Genomic DNA, 27,601 nt, shown 5'->3' on the forward strand with positions numbered 1-27,601 from the left:
TATTCTTTATTTTTATATATTGTATATATATATGTGTGTAAAAACAAAGATAGGATTCTTTCTGGAGCTCCACTGTATATCTTCTACCCAGTCCCCTCCATATTGCTCTTATTCTGGATCTCTCTCTGAATTCAAATTATCTCTCTTATCCTGATCATCTGACTCTTTATCTGTCTGTTGCTCTACCCCCCCCCCCCCCCCCCCCCAACACACACACACACTTATCTCTCTATCTCTCCTCTCTACACTTTATTTCCCGCCTCTCTGCTTTCCTATTTCTTCTTTTCTATTTCTTTCTCTCCCTTTCCTCTCGGGTTTCTCTTTCCTTTCCCCTCTATTTTATTTTCCTCTCTCCTTTCCCCATCTCCCTCTCTCCCTCCCTCTCTCCCCCTCCCTCTCTCCCTCTCTCTCCCCATCTCCTTCCATCTCTCCCTCTCTCTCCCCCTCTCTCTCCCCCCTCTCTCTCCCCTCTCTCTCCCCCCTCCCCCCCCCCCCCTCTCCCCTCTCTGCTCCCTCTCCCTCCCCTCCTCTCCCTCTCCCCATCTCCTTCCATCTCCTCCCTCTCTCCCCCCTCCTCTCTCCCCCCTCTCTCTCCCCTCTCTCTCCCCCCTCCCCCTCCCCCCTCTCCCCCTTTCTGCTCCCTCTCCCTCCCCTCTCCTCCCCCTCTCTCCCGCTCTCTCCTTCTCTCTCTCCCCACCCCCCCTCTCTCCTCCCTCTCCCCCTCCTCTCCCCCCGTTCTCCCCCTCTCTCTCCCCTCTCTCCCTGTGTCTCCCCCTCTCCCCCTCTCCCCCTCCCCCTCTCTCTCCCTCACCCCCTCTCTCTCCCTCCCCATCTCCTTCTCTCTCTCTCTCCCTCCCTCTCCCCCTCTCTCTCCCTCTCCCCCCCTCCCTCTCTTCCTCACCCCTTCCTCCCCCTCACTCTCTCTCCCTCTCCCCTCCTCTCTCTCTCTCCCCCTATCCCTTTCTCTTCCCCTCTCTCTCCTTCTCCCCATCTCCCTCTCTCTCTCTTCCCTCTCTCTGTCTCTCCCTCTTTCTCTATCTTCATTTCCTTCTCTCTCCCCATCAATTCCCTGACACAATTTGGAGGGAGAAGGGTTAATGGGTGACCATGTCCCGCGGCCAGGAATGGGTTGGGCAGTCCTGGCGGGAGGCCATGGCGGGGATGAGGTCATGGGGAAAGCTGACACAGTCTGTAGGATGGAGGAGGAATCTCCTTCCTGATCCCCATCCCAGACTGACATTCCCTGGGGTGCGCCTATTCTGGGCCTGGATGTCTTCTGTCTTCTGTACAAAGCCAGAGGAATCCCCCTCCCCCCTGAGACCCCGCCATACCTGTCCCTGAAATATATCCCCCTTCTTCCTGTGCTCCTGTATCGGAGCCCCCCTTTCCTGTTTCTGGAATATATCCCTCTTCCCTGTCCTCCTGTATCTGGGACCCTCCCATACCTGTTCCTGGAATATATCCCTCTTCCCTGTCCTCCTGTACCTGAGACCCTCCTATACCTGTTCCTGGAATATATCCCTCTTCCCTGTCCTCCTGTACCTGAGACCCTCCCATACCTGTTCCTGGAATATATCCCTCTTCCCTGTCCTCCTGTACCTGAGACCCTCCCATACCTGTTCCTGGAATATATCCCTCTTCCCTGTCCTCCTGTACCTGAGACCCTCCTATACCTGTTCCTGGAATATATCCCTCTTCCCTGTTCTCCTGTACCTGAGACCCTCCCATTCCTGTCTCTGGAATATATCCCTCTTCCCTGTCCTCCTGTACCTGAGACCCTCCCATACTTGTCTCTGGAATATATCCCCCTCCCCTGTCCTCCTGTACCTGAGACCCCCATACCTGCCCCTGGAATATATCCTCCTCTTTCTCCGTCTTCCTATAGCTGAGATCCCCCCATACATCTTGGACGTGATGGCAGCAGCCCCAGCAGACTCAGAGTTGTCACTCAGGTGACACTCAGTAGTATTCCCCCTAACTCCTCCCCAGCCGCTTTATAAAGGTTATGTAGGGATGTGATAAAAGGAGCTGGGCCAGCACAGCCAGTAATCAGACACTCACAGAAGAAGGGAGGGCTATGGCATGTACAGAGGGAGAGGCTGTGCTATGGAATTGACTTTTCCTGGAGTAGTTGAATGCCATAGCAAGGTCAATAAAAATATTTCATGAAAAGAAAACCACTGTCAGTAAGCGATTACAATACTCAGTGTTTCTGTGCAATTGTTTGTTTGTGACAGGGCCTCTTTACCCATTATCAATGCATCATTCCACCCAGAACTGGTATTTCAGTATTGGTAGATGCTGGTGAGGTGAACCGCCCAACAAAACTACAGTCCAGGGTGCGAGGAACTCCTCCAGCTGTATTTTTATTGTACATTATGCCTATAACAGGAGGAACGCCCTCTATTGCAGCAGAAGAAGTGAGACTCTGGGGCAGCCAGTGCTGGTGCCTGGAAGAATGGCGAGGAGATTCTAATGGGGAACTTTGCCCACCAGACTCCACCTATGACTGAAATAGCACTTTTGGGTGGAGTGACCCCCCTCCCGGGCCCTTATAATGATTATTTTCTATTTATTATGTGAAAATGGTGAGATTGTGAAAAATGGATTCAAAATACCTCCATTATTTTTGTTCTAATCAATCATTTTTTTTTTCTATGGTTGAACTGGATGGACTTTTGTCTTTTTTCAGCCAGACTAACTATGTAACTAATAAATATTGATTTGTATTTCAACCAATAATGGCGTCTCCTTCCTATAGCCGCACACCACACATGACACCTACACTGTCCATGACATATAATCAGGAGAGAATGCCCCACCCTGGTCACATGACCATGCCCCTATTACACCTCACCTATGGTTGCACTAATCCCAGCGCTCCATAATTGACCCATCACATCCTCATACCTAGCCTGGAACACAGACATAATTAAAGTGGCCCTGTCATGTGAATTTCTACTTCATCAATCAAAGGGGGGGGGGTTGACTAAGGCAGGCCATAGACAGGCCGTTTATTTATTTATTTTTATTTATTTCAGGTACTTATATAGCACCATCAATTTGTGCAGCGCTTTCCATATATATTGTACATTCACATCAGTCCCTAACCCTCAAGGGGCGTACAATCTAAGGTCCCTAACTCACATTCATACATACACATACTAGGGACAATTTAGACAGGAGCCAATTAACCTACTGGAATGTCTTTGGAGTGTGAGAGGAAACCAGAGTACCCGGAGGAAACCCACGCAGGCACAGGGAGAACATGCAAACTCCAGGCAGGAGGTGCCGTGGCTGGGATTTGAACCCATGACTCTAGTACTGGCAGGGAGAAGTGCTAACCATTTAGCCACTGTGCTGCCCATTTAACGATTAACGAAAAATCGGTCGGCCCGTTGCTGATGCTGCCACCCACGTCCATGAAAAACGGCCATTTTTTACAGATTTTCCAGCATGACCGAAAAAACTAAACGAGATCCGCGAAAAACAGCCGACTGGCTGGCCCCACTAACAGCATGAATATTGGCTCATTTTTCATGCGGATGACAATTCGGCTGATAATAAACGACCCGTCTTTGGCCTGCATAAGCCCGGGTTCACATACGTGCGGTGCGGTCAATCTCAGGTGATTCGCACAGGAACCGCACTGCATTCCTGCACACATCACATGCGATTTGTGTGCGGTGCGAATTTGTGTGAGGTCCTTTTTTGGGTCCGCACTAGAATCGGATCACATGCGTATTCACACCGATTCTGCACATTGCGCTGCGTTTTGCGGACCGCTTTCGGGGATTTGTTAACATACACATGCGCAGCGATTCGCATGAACGGGGTGCGATTCTGATGCGGTGCGGAATTCACACAGAAAACGCTGCAAATTCTGCACCGCATCAGTGTGAACCCGGGCTAAGAAATGCAAACGCGGCTAAACGCTAATGCAAAATCGCTAAAAAACACTGAAAAACTCACATTTTTAACGTGATTTTAGAAAGCTAGCGTTACCAGTGTTATTAACCTCTTTACGCCGGCCGAAAGCAAATGTGCGGCCTCCTGGCGTCTGGGCCTAGACGCTGAGCGGTCGCACATTTGCGTTCTATTAAAAAAGGACATATGTGCCGAGATCGCACCCTGCACGCTCCCAGCACACATGTCCGGTACTCACGGAAAGGTCCCTATCTCCTCTTTCGATCGGGACCTTTCCCGATCATGTGACCGCTGAGACGACGCCTCCCTGTGCCTCCCTGCTTCTGAAGCTCTTAAAGGGACGGGAGTCGCCGGCGTGAAGGGGTTAATAACGCCCCGTGTGCATGGAGCCTAATGCACAGCATAATCTTTATCCTGATTGGCTCACAAGAATGAATCATTTGAAAAAATCAATACCCCACACAGCCCCTGCTTTAATAGGTTCACACTGGCGGCAGTTCCTATCACCCCCTGTACTATTTTGCTGTGTTTTTTTTTGTGGGCCCCATTTGCACTAGCACAATTTCTCTTGCGTCTGTCATCACACTGCAATGCAAGACAATGAAAAGCACATCATTCCCTATGGTGCCCATTCACATCAATACAACACGCTACACTGCTTTTTGAAAAAGGTGCCTCTTTTGTTGCTGCATAGAACTCTTTTAGGTCCCATAGACTTCAATGGGAGCACAGGAAAATGCATATACATGAGTTTTTGGTGCTTTTTGGCAGGGTTGTGCGTTAAACAACAAATCTTCTCCTACAAAAAAAAAACCCGCATGTGTGAACCAGGGCTAAACGTGGTGCACACAGAATCTGGTGCAGCCAATCAGCTTCCAGGTTTTATTATCAAAGCGAATAAGCTGATTGGCTACCGTGCACAACCGCACCACTTTTAATAAATCCCCCCCGACTAGGTTATAGCCCAACGGACTCTGGTGACCTAAATCCAAGGCAAAGTTTGCATGGTCTCTGGCTATCATGAACCTTGTGGGTGTTTCACATCCTTAGAGACTGTGTGGCCTGTCTAGTGGACTCACAATGGGGTAAGAGGAGCAGAGAAGGAAGCAGAGCTTGGCTATCAATTCGGTGAACATGGCTGACCCTGAATACTTTATTTATTTATTTCACGTACTTATATAGCGCCGTCCATTTACACAGCGCTTTACATATATATTGTACATTCACATCAGTCCCTAACCCTCAAGGGGCGTACAATCTAAGGTCCCTAACCCTCAAGGGGCGTACAATCTAAGGTCCCTAACCCTCAAGGGGCGTACAATCTAAGGTCCCTAACCCTCAAGGGGCGTACAATCTAAGGTCCCTAACCCTCAAGGGGTGTACAATCTAAGGTCCCTAACCCTCAAGGGGAGTACAATCTAAGGTCCCTAACCCTCAAGGGGCGTACAATCTAAGGTCCCTGACCCTCAAGGGGTGTACAATCTAAGGTCCCTAACCCTCAAGGGGCGTACAATCTAAGGTCCCTAACCCTCAAGGGGCGTACAATCTAAGGTCCCTAACCCTCAAGGGGTGTACAATCTAAGGTCCCTAACCCTCAAGGGGTGTACAATCTAAGGTCCCTAACCCTCAAGGGGCGTACAATCTAAGGTCCCTAACCCTCAAGGGGTGTACAATCTAAGGTCCCTAACCCTCTAGGGGTGTACAATCTAAGGTCCCTGACCCTCAAGGGGTGTACAATCTAAGGTCCCTAACCCTCAAGGGGTGTACAATCTAAGGTCCCTAACCCTCAAGGGGCGTACAATCTAAGGTCCCTGACCCTCAAGGGGTGTACAATCTAAAGCAGGCCATAAACGGGTCGAAAACTGGCCATTTTTTAAACAAAAAAATGAAAAATCGGTCGTTCAATCGGCCGACGTTACTACCAACGGTAAAAAAATTGGCCGATTTTCGGCCCGTCTATGGCCGGCATTTAACCCCATAATTACTTCTGTCCCTAATCAGAATTCCAGTCCGCTATTATATTTTATATGAAAAGTTGCAACAATGTATCCATTTTGTATCCATTTCGGATACAGGTGTTTTTATTTGGATACAAATACATACATTGTTGCAACCGCAAGACTTTTTCATGTAAAATATAATAGCGGACTGGAATTCCTCCTCCTCCTCCTCCTCTTCCTCTTTTTCTTCTTTTTCTTCTTCTTTTGCTTCTTTTTACTTCCTTTTTTTTTTTCTGCTTCTTTTTCTTCTTCCTCTTCTTTTTCTTCTTTTTCTTTTTTCTTTTCCTTCTTCTTTTTCTTTTCTTCTTCTTTTTCGTTTTCTTTTTCTTCTGCTTCTTTTTCTTCTATTTCTTATTCTTCTTTTCTGCTTCTTGCAGGTCACGGCTCATGCGCAGATTTTTTATCGGTAAAACGTTCGGCTAATTTGTCCATCATTGCCGGGAAAATCGGGCAATCGTCAAAATCGGCCACAAATTTTCCAACATGCCCAATAAAAAAAATGTGCAAAAACCCTGAAAAACGGCCGACCAATTAACCCATTAATGGTGCGAAAATCGGCCGATTTTTTTTCCAGCCGAAAAATTGGACGATTTTTGACCCGTCTATGGCCGGCATAAGGTCCCTAACTCACATTCATACATACACATACTAGGGCCAATATAGACAGGAGCCAATTAACCTACCAGCATGTCTTTGGAGGTGGGTGGAAACCGGAGTGACTGGAGGAAACCCACACAGGCAGAACATGCAAACTCCAGGCAGGTGGTGCCGTGGTTGGGATTTGAACCAGCAGCCCGAGTACTGCCAGGTGGAAGTGCTAACCACTTAGCCCCTGTGCTGCCCCACTTTCCTAGCTGTACATGGATACATTGTTTATATAACATCAATGCACACAAGATGATTTGTAAACCCGATCCCTAAAATCTCATATGAGCCTTACCACATTAATATCAATTTCAAAAGTCATTCTCAATCTTTTTAAATGTAAAGCTTTCCCTACTTCCTAGTGATCCTGCCTCGAAGGTCCTTGTTTAGGCGCTTCCTGTGGGGGTGACAACACTATGCCCCGCCTCCCACTTGTGCTCCTGTGTTGTCACGCTGCCAACACTGGCTTCCAATGGAGACAAGTAGCCGTTTCAGCTCACAGACATGGTTCATTGTTGTCACCATCAGGAAACCTGAGAAATGCCATGAAGGCATTGCTGGAGACAGGGAGCGGCTGCAAAAAGGATGCAGGAGATCAGCAGCATTGAGATGATAAAAAAGAAAAACACGGATTTTATTTAATAATAGCTCACACAATAAAAATGCAAAACAACAAATGTGTAAATCGAACAAAATAAAATATGAAACAATAGACTACATGTGGAATAAGCGATAAATCCAGCGATATGTATCACTCAGTACTCTGGGTGCATCCAACAGACAACGCTCACTTACTGTACTGTATCTATGGAGGAGCGGTGTGGTCAGCCTAGGACAGGACTATTGAACACCTCCCCCACTATCCTTCTGCTCAACACAGAGGGGGATCTTCTGTAGTCCTCAGAGATAACTGGGAACAATGGAACTGATAATGGTCAGCGCAGGCAGTTATTATTCCACAGGAATTGTGGCAGGATATCTCTATAACACATGTGGGGGGGGGGAAGGTGTTCTGTAGTCCTCAGAGATAACTGGGAATAATGTAACCGATATTGGTCAGCACAGGCAGGTATTATTCCACAGGAATTGTGGCAGGATATCCCTATAAAACATGAGGAGGAGGTGTTCTGTAGTCCTCAGAGATAACTTGGAACAGTGTAACTGATAATGGTCAGCACAGGCAGGTATTATTCCACAGGAATTGTGGCAGGATATCTCTGTAACACAGGTGGGGGGATGTGTTATGTAGTCCCCAGAGATAACTTGGAACAGTGTAACTGATAATGGTCAGCACAGGCAGGTATTATTCCACAGGAATTGTGGCAGGATATCCCTATAAAACATGAGGAGGAGGTGTTCTGTAGTCCTCAGAGATAGCTGGGAGCAATGCAACCAATAAAAGTCAGCACAGGCAGTTATCATCTCACAGGATTTCTGGGGGGATCCACAACAAAATTCTTTCAATTGGATATTTAACAGATCAAATTGGAGCAAATAAGGGAAGGGAAGGACCAGAGCTCCCCTTTAACTCGATCTGATTGGAGATTTTTTTCAGGATTTGTATTTTATATTTTATGGATGTCAGGTAATAAAGCTGAACTCCGGCCCAAAGAAATTTTCAGTGGTTGGTGGAGAGTATCCCCCCCGGTCACACTGGGTGCGGTTTGCATGCCCTGCGACTTGCAGGTTGCATTCCAAGTCGCACCCTATTGTCTGCAATTACAGCGGTCATATCCGTGCGGTTCTGACGGTTCTGACTTGGTCGGCGCCGCAACAATTTGTAAAGTAGTACCTGCACTACTCTTGGTGCGATTTGTATAGACGTCTGTGTCAGAAATCGGCATGTCCCCCGACTTTGAAATCGTGCGACTTCACTGTAAGTCACACAATTTCAAAGTCGGGTTTGATGTGACCGGGGTGTTAAGGTCTCCTGTCTCGGTGTCACCCGAAACCCTTCGTTTCTTGTTGTGGGGTCACCGGGATAAAAATAAGAGAGTGATTCTACACAGCGGGGACACAGACAGTAACTGCTCCATCCAAACCTAAACTCTGTATGTATAGATAGTATTTGTATGGGGTATATTCTGTCTATACAGTACTGTATATATATATATATATATATATATATATATATACAATATAACGGGAGATAATACAGCAAGAATACAGTTCAATACAACAGGGAAAGGAGGGCCCTGGTTCTGGGAGCTTACAATCTAATATACAGTTGCACTAATAAACATAATAAATGTAATTATTATTATAATACAGGATATATATGACACCTACAGGTTGTGCTTTACAAAAAAAAGGCAGACAGTACAATGACAATACAATTCAATACAGAAGGACTCTGCTCATTAGAGCTTACAATCTAATTAAAAAATACAAATAAATAATACACTATATTTCCAAAAGTATTGGGCCGCCGGCCTTTCCACACACATGAACTGCAATGGCATCCCAGTCTTATGCCGGCCATAGACGGGTTGAAAATTGGCCGGGAAAAAAAAATCGTCCGATTTTCGCACCATTAGTGGGTTAATTGGTCAGCCGTTTTTCGGGCTTTTTGCACATTTTTTTTATCGTGCATGCTGGAAAATGTGCGGCCGATTTTGACGATCAGCCAATTTTCCTGGCAATGATGGGCAAATTGGCCAATCGTTATACCGATAAAAAATCTGCTCATGAGCCGTGACCTGCAAGAAGAAGAAGAAGAAAAAGAAGGAGAAGACTTCCAGTCCACTATTACTGTATATTTTGTATGAAAAAGTCTTGCGGTTGCAACAAATGTATCCATTTGTATCCAAATAAAAACCATCTGTATCCAAATAATGTATTACAATGTTTTAAAAACATTGTAATACATTTTTCGGATACATATGTTTTTATTTGGATACAAATGGATACATTCGTTGCAACCGCAAGACTTTTTTTCATATAAAATATAATAGCAGACTGGAATTCTTCTTCTTCTTCTGTATTGCTGTCACATTGTATGGTGTGCTCCCGTCTCTGCAAGGGACAGAAGTTATGGGGTTAATGCCGGCCATAGACGGGATGAAAATCAGCCGATTTTTTTACTGTTGGTGGTAATGTCGGCCGATCAAACGACCGTTTTTTTTTTTTTTTTTTTTAATCGGCTGATTTTCGACCCGTCTATGGCCTGCATTAGTCTGTAGGGTTGAATATTGAGTTGGCCCCGCCCTTTGCAGCTATAACAGCCTCAACTCCTCTGGGAAGGCCGTCCACAAGGTTTAGGAGGGTGTCTATGGGAAGGATGGACCATTCTTCCAGAAGCACATTTGTCAGGTCAGGCACTGATGTCGGGGGAGGAGGCCTGGCTCGCAGTCTCCGCTCTAATTCATCCCAAAGGTGTTCTATGGGGTTGAGGTCAGGACTCTGTGCAGGACAGTCAAGTTCCTCCACCCCAAACTGGCTCCTCCATGTCTTCATGGACCTTGCTTTGTGCACTGGTGGGCAGTCATGTTGGAACAGGAAGGGGCCATCCCCAAACTCTTCCCACAAAGTTGGGAGCATGAAATTGTCCAGAATGTCTTGGTATGCTGATGCCTTAAGAGTTCCCTTCACTGGAACTAGGGGGCCAAGCCCAACCCCTGAAAAACAACCCCACACCATAATCCCCCCCCCTCCACCAAACTTTACACTTGGCATAATGCAGTCAGGCAAGTATCGTTCTCCTGGCCACCGCCAAACCCAGACATGTCCATCGGATTGCCAGACAGAGAAGCGTGACTGGTCACTTCAGAGAACACGTCTCCACGGCTCTAGAGTCCAGTGGCGGCGTGCTTTACACCACGGCATCCAATGCTTTGCATTGCACTTGGTGATGGAAGGCTTGGATGCAGCTGCTCGGCCATGGAAACCCATTCCAGGAAGCTCTCTATGCACTGTTGTTGGGCTCATCTGAAGGCCACACCAAGTTTGGAGGTCTTTAGCTATTGACTCTGCAGACAGTTGGTGACTACTGCACACTGTGCGCTTCAGCATGCGCTGACCCCGCTCTGTCATGTGACGTGGCCTACCACTTGGTGGCTGAGTGGCTGTTGTTCCCAATTGCTTCCACTTTGTTATAATCCCACTAACCCCGGGTTCACATATATGCAGCCATGCTGGCCACCTTTTGCATGGGCACGAGAGCCCATTCATTTGAATGGACATCCTGTTGCCCGTGACACGCAGGGAAGAAGTCCCTGCACTTCTTTGGAAAACGCAGCCCACACGGGAACCTCAGTTCCCAGTACGGTTGTTTTTTCCAGTGCGGGCGGCGTGACATTAGAACTAATGGCACCTGCCCGCGGGTCCGCAATTCTCAGTGCGGGTGGTGTGGCTGCACGGATTTTCATGCGGATCCACAGCGGCACCACCCGCACCCACTAACAGTTGAGCGTGGAATATTTAGTAGCCAGGAAATGTCACGGATGGACTTATCGCACAGGTGGCCACCTATCACGGGACCACGCTTGGAGTCACTGAGCTCCTGAGAGCGACCCATTCTTTCACCAATGTTTGTAGAAGCAGTCTGCATGCCTAGGGGCTTGATTGTATACACCTGTATCCATGGAGGGGATTGGAACACCTGAATCACATGATTTGGAGGGCGGGGCCAATACGTTTATCAATATTATATATATATATATATATATATATACAGTTGTGACCAAAATTATTCAACCCCCACTGAAATTGAGTGTTTTGGCCAGTTTGACATTGCTTTTGATCATTCAGTCATCTTGCTTACATTTACATTAAAGAGGCACTTGTAGGTCAGACAAATATAACATAACAGTTATAATGAAATAACCACAAATGTCTTTTCTGTGCTCACAGCATTATCAGTTTTATTCAACCCCCAAGTGACATTCAATCTTAGTACTTAGTACAGCATCCTTTTACAGTTATAACAGCTTTTAAACGTGAAGCATAGCTTGACACAAGTGTCTTGCAGCGATCTACGGGTATCTTCGCCCATTCTTCATGGGCAAAGGCCTCCAGTTCAGTCACATTCTTAGGCTTGCGCACTGCAACTGCTTTCTTTAAGTCCCACCAGAGGTTCTCAATCGGATTTAAGTCTGGTGACTGCGATGGCCACTCCAAAATGTTCCAGCCTTTCCTCTGCAACCATGCTCTAGTGGACTTGGAGGTATGCTTGGGATCATTGTCCTGTTGAAAGGTCCAACGTCTCCCAAGCCTCAGGTGTGTGACGGACTGCATCACGTTTCCATCCAATATCTCCTGGTACTGAAGAGAATTCATGGTACCTTGCACACGCTGAAGCTTCCCTGTACCTGCAGAAGCAAAACAGCCCCAAAGCATGATTGACCCTCCACCATGCTTCACAGTAGGCAAGGTGTTCTTTTCATCATAGGCCTTGTTCTTCCTCCTCCAAACATAGCGTTGATCCATGGGCCCAAACAGTTCTAATTTTGTTTCATCAGTCCACAGAACACTATCCCACAACTTTTGTGGTTTGTCCACATGGCTTTTGGCATACTGCAGTCGACTCTTCTTATTCTTTGGAGACAGCAAGGGGGTACGCCTGGGAGTTCTGGCACGGAGGCCTTCATTACGCAGTGTGCGTCTTATTGTCTGGGCTGAAACTTCTGTACCCACATCTGACAAATCTTTTCTCAGTTCCTCAGCAGTCACACGGGGACTTCTCTCCACTCTACGCTTCAGGTAGCGCACAGCAGTCGAAGTCAGCATCTTCTTTCTGCCACGACCAGGTAGCGTTTCAACAGTGCCCTTTGCCTTGAATTTGCGAATGATGCTTCCTAAGGTGTCTCTTGGTATGTTTAACATCTTTGCAATCTTCTTATAGCCATTGCCCTTCCTGTGAAGAGAAATCACCTCTTCTCTTGTCTTCCTGGACCATTCTCTTGCCTTCACCATGTTTGTAACCACACCAGTAAATGTCTAGAAGGAGCTGAGTATCACAGTCATTTTAAAGCTGCCTAATTGGTGCTTATTATGCTTGATTGCTGCTCGGTGACATCCACAGGTGTTTTCAATACCTGATGGAAAGCACCTGTATGAACCTCTGTTCTTCAGAGTGGTAGTCTTTAAGGGGTTGAATAATTGTGGCAATGAAGAAACCACATAAGAACCATTTACTACTGTATTACATAAACAATTGATGTCATTTTAGTTGCATTTGGGTAGTTACAACGTCCTTGTAGGATTTGATTCTGAATACAATTCCAAATGTACACTATAGTCCCTAAACCCCTTTACAGCATTGGGGGTTGAATAATTTTGGTCACAACTGTATATATATACACACAGTATATATATATATACATACAATGCACAGTATATATATATATATATATATAGGGGATGTCTGTCTATACAGTATATATATGGGGGGATATCTGTCTATACAGTATATATATGGGGGGATGTCTGTCTATACAGTATATATATGGGGGGATATCTGTCTATACAGTATATATATGGGGGGATGTCTGTCTATACAGTATATATATGGGGGGATATCTGTCTATACAGTATATATATGGGGGGATATCTGACTATACAGTATACATATGGGGGTATTCTGTCTATACACTATATAGTATATATATGGGGGTATTCTTTCTATACAGTATATATATGGGGGGATATCTGTCTATACAGTATATATATGGGGGGATATCTGTCTATACAGTATATATATGGGGGTATTCTGTCTATACAGTATATATATGGGGGGATATCTGTCTATACAGTATATATGGGGGTATTCTGTCTATACAGTATATATATGGGGGGATATCTGTCTATACAGTATATATGGGGGTATTCTGTCTATACAGTATATATATATGAGGGATATCTGCCTATACAGTATATATATGGGGGTATTCTGTCTATACAGTATATATATGGGGGGATATCTGTCTATACAGTATATATGGGGGTATTCTGTCTATACAGTATATATATATGAGGGATATCTGCCTATACAGTATATATATGGGGGTATTCTGTCTATACAGTATATATATGGGGGGATATCTGACTATACAGTATATATATGGGGAATATCTGTCTATACAGTATATATATGGGGGAATATCTGTCTATACAGTATATATATGGGGGTATTCTGTCTATACAGTATATATATGGGGGTATTCTCTCTATACAGTATATATATATGGGGGGATTCTGTCCATACAGTATATATATGGGGGGATATCTGTCTATACAGTATATATATGGGGGGATATCTGTCTATACAGTATATATATATGGGGGGATATCTGACTATACAGTATATATACGGGGAATATCTGTCTATACAGTATATATATGGGGGGATATCTGTCTATACAGTATATATATATGGGGGGATATCTGTCTATACAGTATATATATTGGGGTATTCTGTCTATACAGTATATATATGGGGGATATCTGTCTATACAGTATATATATTGGGGTATTCTGTCTATACAGTATATATATATGGGGGGATATCTGACTATACAGTATATATATATGGGGGGAAATCTGACTATACAGTATATATACGGGGAATATCTGTCTATACAGTATATATATATGGGGGGATATCTGACTATACAGTATATATATATGGGGGATATCTGACTATACAGTATATATACGGGGAATATCTGTCTATACAGTATATATATATGGGGGGATATCTGACTATACAGTATATATACGGGGAATATCTGTCTATACAGTATATATATGGGGGGATATCTGTCTATACAGTATATATATGGGGGAAAACTGTCTATACAGTATATATATGGGGGGATATCTGTCTATACAGTATATATATGGGGGGATATCTGTCTATACAGTATATATATGGGGGATATCTGTCTATACAGTATATATATGGGGGGATATCTGTCTATACAGTATATATATGGGGGATATCTGTCTATACAGTATATATATGGGGGGATATCTGTCTATACAGTATATATATGAGGGATATCTGCCTATACAGTATATATATATGGGGGGAGGGATATTCTGTCTGTATCTGCACACAGCAGACAATCTTTGTTGTTTCATAATTTGTACTGAATTGATCCTTTCATAGACCCCGGGGGAGCGTCTGACCCCTGATCCCACTCATATTCTGAACACATCTTCTCTTGTGTCATAAATTAGGAGCAGAGCCGGCCTCACCCAGGATGTGCGCACCCCAAGAATGAACCCTTTGCCTGCCAGAACCTCTGTCAATCCCTCCTTGTGCATGATCATCCATAGAGCCATTACAGCTGAGATCACTGCATTGTCAGAACCATTGTGTCTATGTATATTACAGCTGAACTCTGGGCGGATATTAAAGACACCAATGAATGCAGCTCTGTAACCATTATCCTGGGAGACACTTGTAGTCCCTGTTCCAGCAGAGCTCAGATGGGGGGAAGGGGATTCACCATGAGGAGCCAATCAGTTGAGCTGCAGTGCAAGGAGCATGCTGCTAGAAGGAGAGAGCAGAGTGACATTGAGATGAGCTCTTCAGTCTTCTGCTTCTCCACTCACTGTCCGATGATGGAGTCTGTGTAAGACCTGATCTGCAGCAAAGCAAAATCAGGTCTCTTGCTTTGCCAGACAGTGGAATCTTGTGTCATCAATAGTTGTTACAATGCATTTCATTGTTATGTGCGGTATGGTGTGAGAGGACTCTTAAAGGGGACCCTTGGTGCATGAATCTGCCCCTGTCTGGCTGAACGCCATGAACAGGACGGTTGTGCTCACATTTTGTCGGTCGCTGGGAGTGTTCTTGCATGCGGCTCATATGGAGCAATGGATCTGCGCCTGCCCATTGGTTTTTGTTGTCCCTGGGAGTGCATTCACAACGCAGAAACATGCAGTCCGCAGCACAGACGCGTTGTCCAGATCAGAGGTGGACTGACAACTCATGGGGCCCCCGGGCAATAGGGGATCATGGGGCCCCTGTGTCCTTGCCCAAACTCAAAAAAGCCTATGAAAAAGGTACCAGGGGCATCTCATGGGGCCCCCTACTGACCCTGGGCCCTCGGGCAGTGCCCGAGTTTCCAAATGGTCAGTCCGCCCCTGTATATACCGCAGTGCTGTACAGAGAACACTGAGCCAGTCACATCAGTCTCTGCACCAGAGGAGCTTACACTCTAATGTCCCCTCCCCCACAGTCACACACTATTCTTATACATTTATATACTGCATGCTGGGCATTGCAGTAGGGGAAACCCATTGTACATATAAGGGGGGTTATTCTTACATATTGGTCATTGATCACCCCAAATACCGCAGGGTGGACATGGCTGGACCTCACCCATTCCACTCCCTTGAGATATTGCCTGTTGAATGTAACCTGCTGCACAGGGGCGGACTGATAACTCATGGGGCCCCGGGCAGTAGGGGATCATGGGGCCCCGTGTCCTTGCCCAAACTCAAAAGAGCCTATGAAAAAGGTACCAGGAGCATCTCATTGGGCCCCCTACTGACCCCCTGTGCAATAGGGGATCATGGGGCCCCTGTGTCCTTGCCCAAACTCAAAAAAGCCTATGAAAAAGGTACCAGGGGCATCTCATGGGGCCCCCTACTGACCCCGGGCCCTCGGGCAGTGCCCGAGTTTCCAAATGGTCAGTCCGCCCCTGGTCCAGATCCACCACCCAATTCTGGAGGCCGCTAGGCAATATTATAATTACGTCTTACAATCAATCAGTAAATTACGCACGGTCACATGCACTATTTGGCGCAGGTTTCTGCAGGTGTGTCAGATCATTATTTCTGATTGGTTGCTGCAGGATACATAGGATAAAGGTGGGAATACACGATTAGAAAATCGAACGATCGTTCATCCGACAACCGAGAGGCGTTCGTTCGTTGGTCGAAATCGTGGCCCACATTAACCAATCTAAAAAAAATTGTTCGTCGGGCAATACGTAGTGTTGACGTCTTCCGTACAAGTGGAAGTGACGCGGTGTGCGTGTGACCTTGTAGCCACGCCCTTCCGGCCAGAACGATCCATATACACAACAATGAGTATAATATCGTTTATTCCATGACCTATATACATAAATAGTGATACATAAAATATAATCTGCAGAATTCTGCTTTCATGATCTCATTGGGCCGATCTACTTTTAACATTTGGATTTTTCATTCGTGTTTGCGAAGATTCCTCGGACATAAACATCCGGGTCATCTTCTGTTTCCGCTCATGCGTGATAGCGCTTGATAGATTTTTTTCGTACGACCGCCATACCTCCGCATAGAAAATTGGTCGTCTGTAAGCGAATCGACAAAATTTTTCACTGTTGTTCAACCGGATTTTTTCGTTCACAGTATCGTTATCGGTTAACCACTTGCCGTCCGGCTGCTGTTTATAAGCAGCAGGACGGTGGCAGTCCAGGGGTGGGTTGCCATTCATGAACGGCACCCGCATTTTCAAGCTGTGTGTGCTCTCTGGAAGCGCACAGCACCGCAATCCGGTGCCCGCTGTGTCCTCCGGACACAGTGGAACACCGATCATTGGACGGGACCTCTGTGTGAGGTCCCGATCATGTGATCACTGATTGGCCAATCGGTGATCACATGCAGAGTAGTAAGCAAGATGTCACTTCTGACATCATTGCTTACTACGTGTGAAATCTGTGAATGATCACAGAGATCACATGGTACAGGGCTATTCACAACAGCCTTGTACCATGTGACAAGCGGTGACCAATCACAGCTCTCAGAGTATTTCTCAATGGCTGCAAGAATGCAGCCAGAGAGAAGGAGAAATGATTGCTTTTACAGCCTTTATGGGTGTAAAAGCAATCAATGTAAAAAAAAAAAAAAAAAATCTTCATCAACCCCCACAAGTAGTAGTGTCACCATGGTGACACTGTACTGCTAGGTTGACAGTATGTAAAAAAAACCCATAAATAATAATATAAAAAATAAAAATAAAAATTTTAATTATAATTTTTGGTTATAAACTAATTTGGGTTATTTTTTGTTTTGCTAAAAAGATAACTGAATACATTTTGGCCAAGATTTATGATGAAATATTATTTATTTGCAAAATTTTGGGACTTTTTCATTTATATAGCAAAAAAATAAAAATCCCAGCGGTGAATAAATACCACCAAAATAAAGCTTTATCTGTCTTGAAAAAATGCTAAAAAATTCATATGGGTACAGTGTTGCATGACCGCGAAATTGTCATTCAAAGCTGAAAGCTGAAAATTGGCCTGGACAGGGAGGGGGTGAAAGTGTCCGGACTGGAAGAGGGGGAAAGTGTCCCGACTGGAAGGGGGGGAAAGTGTCCGGCTGGAAGGGGGTGAAAGTGTCCGGACTGGAAGGGGGTGAAAGTGTCCGGACTGGAAGGGGGGGTGAAAGTGTCCAGACTGGAAGGGGGTGAAAGTGTCCGTTCTGGAAGGGGGGGAAAGTGTCCGGACTGGAAGGGGGTGGAAAGTGTCCGGACTGGAAGGGGGTGAAAGTGTCCGGACTGGAAGGGGGGGAAAGTGTCCGGACTGGAAGGGGGTGAAAGTGTCCGGACTGGAAGGGGGTGAAAGTGTCCGGACTGGAAGGGGGTGACAGTGTCCGGACTGGAAGGGGGGGAAAGTGTCCGGACTGGAAGGGGGTGAAAGTGTCCGGACTGGAAGGGGGGGTGAAAGTGTCCGGACTGGAAGGGGGGGAAAGTGTCCGGACTGGAAGGGGGTGAAAGTGTCCGGACTGGAAGAGGGTGGAAAGTGTCCGGACTGGAAGGGGGTGAAAGTGTCCGGACTGGAAGGGGGGGAAAGTGTCCGGACTGGAAGGGGGGGAAAATGTCTGGACTGGAAGGGGGGGAAAGTGTCCGGACTGGAAGGGGGTGAAAGTGTCCGGACTGGAAGGGGGTGGAAAGTGTCCAGACTGGAAGGGGGGGAAAGTGTCCGGACTGGAAGGGGGGGAAAATGTCTGGACTGGAAGGGGGGGAAAGTGTCCGGGCTGGAAGGGGGGGAAAGTGTCCGGACTGGAAGGGGGGGAAAATGTCCGGACTGGAAGGGGGGGAAAGTGTCCGGACTGGAAGGGGGTGAAAGTGTTCGGACTGGAAGGGGGTGGAAAGTGTCCGGACTGGAAGGGGGTGAAAGTGTCCGGACTGGAAGGGGGGGAAAGTGTCCGGACTGGAAGGGGGGGAAAGTGTCCGGACTGGAAGGGGGGGAAAGTGTCTGGACTGGAAGGGGGTGAAAGTGTCCGGACTGGAAGGAGGTGAAAGTGTCCGGACTGGAAGGGGGGGAAAGTGTCCGGACTTGAAGCGGTTAAAACATCCTGCTCATCAACGAAGAATAAATCGTTCAATCAGTGGTTCCGCAAACGTTTTTGTACGATTTTCTTATCGTGTGTATGGGACATTACTCCACAAATGATTCCATGTAATACGTCCCAATGGCGGCGGAGTCCTTTCCCCATTTGTGTGGTCAGACCGTTGGTTCAGGGAGTGACTTTGTTTGCTGGGGACGGGTGGGGGGGGGATACAATCTAGGTGTATGAATGATTGGGATGTCGTATTTCCCCAGCAGATCTCAGCTTCTCCCAGCAGTCCCCCCGGAGTGATTGCACAGCGCCCTTCACTGGAGGTGGGGGCAGAAGACCCTCCGTGCACAGCGACCCCCTGCAGATTGCCCAGCTCAGCCAGGATATATCAGAGGTAGGACTGCGTGTTTTTTACCTGCACTATGGAATGTCGTGTATCACCATCCGGCACAGTGACTTGTCTGCACGGTTGCATTTCCAATCACAGCCTCGTCCTTAGGATGGGTCTATATGTGTGTAGACTGGGCTAAGCGAACGCCTAACCCGGGTTCAATATGAATTGGATCTGGTAAGATTGGTTACGTAAGGATGGCATGTCCACCTAAAAGCTCAGAACAGGTGACAGGTTCTCTTTAATAATGAAAGGAGAGCATTGCTTTAGATTAGATTGCTTTAAAATATATAAGTGACTGAGGCCATGCCGTACCTCGCCCCTCCACCGTCATGTGATCCGACACTCAGGACAGACATGACCCCCCCCCATGGGCTCATTGTCTGTCCAGTGCTGTCCTCTAGTCCCACAACACCATATAATAGTGACAGGAGACTCCGCCCCCAGCACTGACATTTCTGGTCTGACCCCTGTAGACAGTGGCTGATTATATAGTAACTGGGCCCTTGTCACTATGGAAGGAGAGGTGTATGTGCCGGGGGCCACAGCCGCCATTTACCCCACTATCCTTTCCTCCGTATGGTGCTTAGAGAGGTGAGCGGCTCAGTGACAGTATGAGGGGTGAGTCAGTTCTGTGGGGGTCAGTATGAGGGGTCAGTCAGTATGAGGGGGTGAGTCGGTTCTGTGGGTGTCAGTATGAGGGAGTGAGTCAGTTCTGTGGGGGTCAGTATGAGGGGTGAGTCAGTTATGTGGGGGTCAGTATGAGGGGTGAGTCAGTATGAGGGGGTGAGTCGGTTCTGTGGGTGTCAGTATGAAGGAGTGAGTCAGTTCTGTGGGGGTCAGTATGAGGAGGTGGGTCAGTTCTGTGGGGGTCAGTATGAGGAGGTGGGTCAGTTCTGTGGGGGTCAGTATGAGGGGGTGGGTCAGTCCTGTGGGGGTCAGTATGAGGAGGTGGGTCAGTTATGTGGGGGTCAGTATGAGGGGGTGGGTCAGTTCTGTGGGGGGTCAGTATAAGGGGGCGGGTCAGTTATGTGGGGGTCAGTATGAGGGGGTCAGTATAAGGGGGCGGGTCAGTTCTGTGGGGGTCAGTATGAGGGGGCGGGTCAGTCCTGTGGGGGTCAGTATGAGGAGGTGGGTCAGTTATGTGGGGGTCAGTATGAGGGGGTGGGTCAGTTCTGTGGGGGTCAGTATGAGGGGGTGGGTCAGTTATGTGGGGGTCAGTATGAGGGGGCGGGTCAGTCCTGTGGGGGTCAGTATGAGGAGGTGGGTCAGTTATGTGGGGGTCAGTATGAGGGGGTGGGTCAGTTATGTGGGGGTCAGTATGAGGGGGTGGGTCAGTTCTGTGGGGGTCAGTATGAGGGGGTGGGTCAGTTCTGTGGGGGTCAGTATGAGGGGGTGGGTCAGTTCTGTGGGGGGTCAGTATAAGGGGGTGGGTCAGTTCTGTGGGGGTCAGTATGAGGGGGTGGGTCAGTTCTGTGGAGGGTCAGTATAAGGGGGCAGGTCAGTTCTGTGGGGGTCAGTACACATCCTGGGGGACAGTAGGGGGGACTGAGCTCTGAGGCTGATGGTAAAGGGTTACATTGTTGCTGGTCAGGTTGTGTTCTGTTTGATGTTACAAAAGTCATTCTCCTGAATCTCTGTCACCAATCTACTCCAGGCAGAGAGCTGGGTGCGGGAGAAGCTGCAGGACCTGGGGGGCCAGTATGATGGTTTCCCCCCTCCAGAGCAGGAACGGAGCACCCGATCTATACAGGGAGACATTCGGAGCTTTGAGGTCACCATGATGAGGCTGAATCAGGTGACAACACACTATTCTGTTATTACCACTGCTATTTACTCTGCACAATGAAGTCAGCTCATCTCTGCTCTCTCCTGTACTCATCACTCACACTCTGCTCTCTCCTGTACTCATCACTCACACTCTGCTCTCTCCTGTACTCATCACTCACACTCTGCTCTCTCCTGTACTCATCACTCACACTCTGCGCTCTCCTGTACTCATCACTCACACTCTGCTCTCTCTCCTGTACTCAACACTCACACTCTGCTCTCTCCTGTACTCATCACTCACACTCTGCTCTCTCCTGTACTCATCACTCACACTCTGCTCTCTCCTGTACTCATCACTCACACTCTGCTCTCTCTTGTACTCATCACTCACACTCTGCTCTCTCCTGTACTCATCACTCACACTCTGCACTCTCCTGTACTCATCACTCACATTCTGTGCTCTCTCCTGTACTCATCACTCACACTCTGCTCTCTCCTGTACTCATCACTCACACTCTGCTCTCTCTCCTGTACTCATCACTCACATTCTGCTCTCTCTCCTGTACTCATCACGCACACTCTGCTCTCTCTCCTGTACTCATCACTCACATTCTGTGCTCTCTCCTGTACTCATCACTCACACTCTGCTCTCTCTCCTGTACTCAACACTCACACTCTGCTCTCTCCTGTACTCATCACTCACACTCTGCTCTCTCTTGTACTCATCACTCACACTCTGCTCTCTCCTGTACTCATCACTCACACTCTGCTCTCTCCTGTACTCATCACTCACACTCTGCTCTCTCCTGTACTCATCACTCACATTCTGTGCTCTCTCCTGTACTCATCACTCACAAATCTGTGCTCTCTCCTGTACTCATCACTCACACTCTGCTCTCTCTCTCCTGTACTCATCACTCACACTCTGCTCTCTCTCCTGTACTCATCACTCACATTCTGTGCTCTCTCCTGTACTCATCACTCACATTCTGTGCTCTCTCCTGTACTCATCACTCACACTCTGCTCTCTCCTGTACTCATCACTCACACTCTGCTCTCTCCTGTACTCATCACTCACACTGGTTTCTTTCCTAGATGAGTGATGATCTGTCGAGGAGTGAGACTCCCAGTGCAGCCAGCGTTCGCACTCAGCTCCAAAATCTGAAGGACCAATGGCAGCTTCTGAAGCACACAGCGACCAATCACAGCAAAGATGTGGGCGGGACTAAAGCACTGCAAGAGTTTAATAAGAAGGCGGATGAACTGGAGATTTGGATGAGGGAGAAGGTGAGACCTACCCCCTCGCCCCACACACCCTATTCCTACCCCCTCGCCCTGCACATCCTAATCCTACCCCCTCGCCCCACATACCCTATTCCTACCCCCTCGCCCCACACACCCTATTCCTACCCCCTCGCCCTGCACACCCTAATCCTACCCCCTCGCCCCACACACCCTATTCCTACCCACTCGCCCCACACACCCTATTCCTACCCCCTCGCCCCGCACACCCTAATCCTACTCCCTCGCCCCACACACCCTATTCCTACCCCCTCGCCCCACACACCCTATTCCTACCCCCTCGCCCCACACACCCTATTCCTACCCCCTCGCCCCGCACACCCTAATCCTACCCCCTCGCCCCGCACACCCTATTCCTACCCCCTCGCCCTGCACACCCTAATCCTACCCCCTCGCCCCGCTCACCCTATTCCTACCCCCTCGCCCCACACACCCTATTCCTACCCCCTCGCCCCGCACACCCTATTCCTACCCCCTCGCCCCGCACACCCTTTTCCTATCCCCTCGCCCCGCACACCCTAATCCTACCCCCTCGCCCCACACACCCTATTCCTACCCCCTCGCCCCGCTCACCCTATTCCTACCCCCTCGCCCCGCTCACCCTATTCCTACCCCCTCGCCCCGCACACCCTATTCCTACCCCCTTGCCCTGCACACCCTATTCCTACCCCCTCGCCCCGCACACCCTATTCCTATCCCCTCGCCCCGCACACCATATTCCTACCCCCTCGCCCCGCACACCCTATTCCTACCCCCTCGCCCCGCACACCCTAATCCTACCCCCTCGCCCCACACACCCTATTCCTACTCCCTCGCCCCGCACACCCTAATCCTACCCCCTCGCCCCACACACCCTATTCCTACCCCCTCGCCCCGCTCACCCTATTCCTACCCCCTCGCCCCGCACACCCTATTCCTACCCCCTCACCCCACTCACCCTTTTCCTACCCCCTCGCCCCGCACACCCTATTCCTACCCCCTCGTCCCGCGCACCCTATTCCTACCCCCTCGCCCCATGCACCCTATTCCTTCTCCCTCACCCCACACACCCTATTCCTACCCCCTCGCCCCACGCACCCTATTCCTACCCCCTCGCCCCGCACACCCTATTCCTACCCCCTCACCCCACACACCCTATTCCTACCCCCTCACTCCATACACCCTATTCTTACCCCCTCGCCCCACTCTATTCTACACTCCATTCTCTTCTATATCCCTCATCCCACACACCCTATTCATACCCCCTCACCCCACTTATTCTACACCCCACTCTTTTCTATACCCCTCATCCCATACATCCTTTCCATCCCCCACTCCCAATTACTTTCCATGCCACGTTCCCTATGTTCTATCCCTTACTCCATACACCCCATTCTGTTCTTCTCTTCATTCCCCTCCCCCCACACGCCCTGTTCCTGTCCCTTCATGTCAAGAAGTTTGGTGTGCAGCATTAAAACATTTCCCCTGCAGTTCATTTATCTTTTGTGAGATTATTTTGGGGGACACGTGTCCTCCGTACGCCTTTCTTCGAGGATCCGTCCCTTCACTAACATGTGTCTTCTCCGGAATATCGTGTCTCTTCCTCCAGGAGGAGATCCCACCACTCAGCCTACTGCTGGATGACAACCTGGACAAAGTGCAGCTGAGCCGCCGGATCTTGGACCTCAAGCAGGTGCGTAGTGACAGAAGGTGGGATGGGGGAGGGGGCTGCGTTTGCATTCTGAGCATTCTCAAAGCTATTTACCAAAAAAGAAAAGCTGAGGCAAAGACCAATGACAATTATTGTCTAAGATCTCCCTACTGCTGAGATTTGCCGCGCTTTGACTTGTAATACCTTGTTCTGCACTCTGTCTGTGGAGGCGGCCATCTTGGTGGAGGAGCAGGGCTTTTCCTCCTCAGATCAGAGCTGATCTCCTAATATATGAGGACTTGGTGGGTGGTAGGGTAATGATGCAGAAGAAGTTGGATAAATGGAGGAAACACAGATCCACAGAGTGGATAAGGCAAAAGCAGAGAGTTCCTTGCAGACAAGTCCTCAGGTACAGCTTCCCCTCCATCAAGGAGAACATTGAGCAGCCATGAATCCCACTCCAGATTTGGTTGGACAAGCAATACCTTAGATGATCTCACACTTCATTTACACAGCTATGATGCTTTTTTTTTCCCAGGGCAGCCTGTATTTCTCCTGAGGTTACATGTGAGGTTTTTCTTTGTATCTTGGTGGAGGAGCAGGGCTTTTCCTCCTCAGATCAGAGCTGCTCTCCTAATATATGAGGACTTAGTGGGTGGAAGGGTAATGATGCAGAAGAAGTAGGATAAATGGAGGAAACACAGGTCCACAGAATGGATAAGGCAAAAGCAGAGAGTTCCTTGCACGCAAGTCCTCAGGTACAGTTTCCCCTCCATCAAGGAGAACATTGAGCAGCAATGAATCCCACTCCAAATCTGGTTGGACAAGCAGTACCTTAGATGATCTCACATTTCATGTACACAGCTACAGTGGGGATCGAAAGTTTGGGCACCCCAGCTAAAAATTTGTATTAATGTGCATAAAGAAGCCAGGGAAAGATGGAAAAATCTCCAAAAGGCATCAAATTACAGATTAGACATTCTTATAATATGTCAACAAAAGTTACATTTTATTTCCATCATTTACACTTTCAAAATAACAGAAAACAAAAAAATGGCGTCTGCAAAAGTTTGGGCACCCTGCAGAGTTAATATCTTGTACTGCCCCCTTTGGCAAGTATCACAGCTTGTAAACGCTTTTTGGAGCCAGCCAAGAGTCTTTCAATTCTTGTTTGAGGTATCTTTGCCCATTCTTCCTTACAAAAGTCTTCCAGTTCTTTGAGATTTCTGGGCTGTCTGTCACGCACTGCTCTTTTAAGGTCTATCCATAGATTTTCAATTATGTTGAGGTCAGGAGATTGTGAAGGCCATGGCAAAACCTTCAGTTTACGCCTCTTGATTTCGAGGTGTGTTTAGGATCATTATCCATTTGTAGAAGCCATCCTCTCTTTCAGCTTTTTCACAGATGGCATCAAGTTACCATCCAAAATTTGCTGAAGTTTTATTGAATCCATTTTTCCTTCTACTCGTGAGATGTTCCCTGTGCCACTGGCTGCAACACAACCCCAAAGCATGATTGATCCAACCCCATGCTTAACAGTTGGACAGAGGTTCTTTTCATTAAATTCTGTGCCCCTTCTTCTCCAAACGTACCTTTGCTCATTCCGGCCAAAAAGTTCAATTTTAACCTCATCGGTCCACAGAACTTGTTTCCAAAATGCATCAGGCTTGTCTATATGTTCATTTGCAAAGTTCAAACGATGATTTTTGTGGTGAGGACGTAGAAGAGGTTTTCTTCTGATGACTCTTCCATGAAGACCATATTTGTACAAGTATCTCTTTATAGTGGAATAGTGACCACAACTCCAGTGTCTGCCAGATCTTTCTGGAGGGATCGTGCAGTCAAACGTGGGTTTTGAATTGTTTTTCTCACAATCCTGCGAGCTGTTCTGTCTGATATTTTTCTTGGTCTTCCAGATCTTGCTTTAACTTCCACTGTTCCTGATGACTGCCATTTCTTAATTACATTCCGAACAGAGGATATTGACATCTGAAAACGCTTTGCTATCTTCTTATAGCCTTCTCCAGCTTTGTGAGCGTCAACTATTTTCAGTTTCAGTTTTCTAGACAACTGCTTAGAAGAACCCATGGTGCTGATTGTTGGGGCAAGGTCAGATGAGTCTGGGCATTTAAAACCTTTGAGATTGACATCACCTGGTCTTTCCAGACGATGATTGAGAACAATCCATGACACTGGCAGGTCTCAGCTTGGCAAAGGGGGCAGTGCATGCTATAAATTCTGCAGGGTGCCCAAACTTTTGCAGACACCATTTTTTTGTTTTCTGTTATTTTGAAAGTGTAAATGATGGAAATAAAATCTAACTTTTGTTGACATATTATAAGAATGTCTAATCTGTAATTTGATGCCTTTTGGAGATTTTTCCATTTTTCCTTGGCTTCGTTATGCACATTAATACAAATTTTCAGCTGGGGTGCCCAAACTTTCGATCCCCACTGTATATGTAAAAATATATGTTAAAATGACTTTTTTATATGTTCAAAAAAAATCTGAACAATATATTTAAAAAACATATATTTTAAAAAAAATCTGAAGAATATATTTAAAAAAAATATATTTTAAAAAATATATATATTTTTTAAATATATTCTTCGGATTTTTTTTAACATATGAAAAAGTCATTTTAACATATATGTTTACACATATTTGTGAATGCATTCCAAAAATGTAGATTTGTATTTTTTAAAGACATACAGTAAATTTGAAATGTATTTTTAAAAATATTTTTCATATATTTTCTAATAAAAAATGCATTTCAACACGCAGTGTATATATATATATATAAGACATTAAACCTGCGGATATCTACAGAAGACTTGCCCAGTATGGTGATGAAACACTCAGTCGCAGTAAGACATTTGAATGGTGTCATATCAGTGGAGACATGTGGACTTACTGCCACCAAAACAATTTTTGAACATCTGCAGGTAAAGAGATGGCAAGTGTTTCCTGGGACAAACGTGGCGTTATTCATGTGATTTCCTACCCCGTGGTATCAACAACGAATATTACTATAGTGTTCTAAGTGATGTGCATACAAGTCTTCAGAAAAAAACGGTCTGGTTTGATCGCTAAGGGCGTCCTGTTTCTCCAGGACAACGCACGAACTCATACTGCTTTTTCCGTGCACATTACAGCAACTCGGCTGGGAGGTATTACTACATCCCCCTTACAGCCCGGACATCGCAGTGGATTTCACCTGTTTGCACCCCTAAAAGAGTTCCTTGAAGGCCAGCATTTCAGCACTGATGAGGAAGTGAAGCTGACTGTCCTACGATGGTTCAGATGTACTGACAAATCTTTCTCTGCTGAAGCTTTCGAACCATTAGTTAAACACTGGGATAAATGTAGCAGGGGAGTATGTCAAACAATATACATTATATTGCTAAAAGTATTGTCCCCACTCTCCAAATCATGTGATTCAGGTGCTCCAATCCCCTCCATGGACACAGGTGTATACAATCATCCCCTAGGCATGCAGACGGCTTCTACAAACATTGGTGAAAGAATGGGTCGCTCTCAGGAGCTCAGTGACTCCAAGCGTGGTCCCGTGATAGGTGGCCACCTGGGCAATAAGTCCATCCGTGACATTTCCTGGCTACTAAATATTCCACGCTCAACTGTTAGTGGGATTAT

General features: G+C 47.1%; 1 protein-coding gene across 4 annotated transcripts in view; it reads left to right on the forward strand.

The window, feature by feature from the left end:
- The first annotated feature begins 19,118 nt into the window (after positions 1-19,118).
- LOC149437758 (uncharacterized) overlaps positions 19,119-27,601 on the forward strand; it is a 77,083-nt gene continuing 68,600 nt past the window's right edge. For 3 of the 4 annotated variants that reach the window (XM_089660645.1, XM_089660647.1, XM_089660644.1), the window contains exons 1-4: positions 19,122-19,248; positions 20,903-21,043; positions 22,111-22,302; positions 23,906-23,989. In XM_089660645.1, the coding sequence (XP_089516771.1) occupies positions 21,026-21,043; positions 22,111-22,302; positions 23,906-23,989 (294 nt within the window). In that variant the 5' untranslated portion in view covers positions 19,122-19,248; positions 20,903-21,025. Of the gene's footprint in view, positions 19,249-20,902; positions 21,044-22,110; positions 22,303-23,905; positions 23,990-27,601 lie in introns of all 4 variants that reach the window. The other variant, XM_089660646.1, reaches the window with a different exon arrangement.

This window comes from Staurois parvus, unplaced genomic scaffold (assembly GCF_062004578.1).
Source record: "Staurois parvus isolate SC_StPar_1 unplaced genomic scaffold, SC_StPar_1.0 ptg001257l, whole genome shotgun sequence".
Taxonomy (NCBI): domain Eukaryota; kingdom Metazoa; phylum Chordata; class Amphibia; order Anura; family Ranidae; genus Staurois; species Staurois parvus.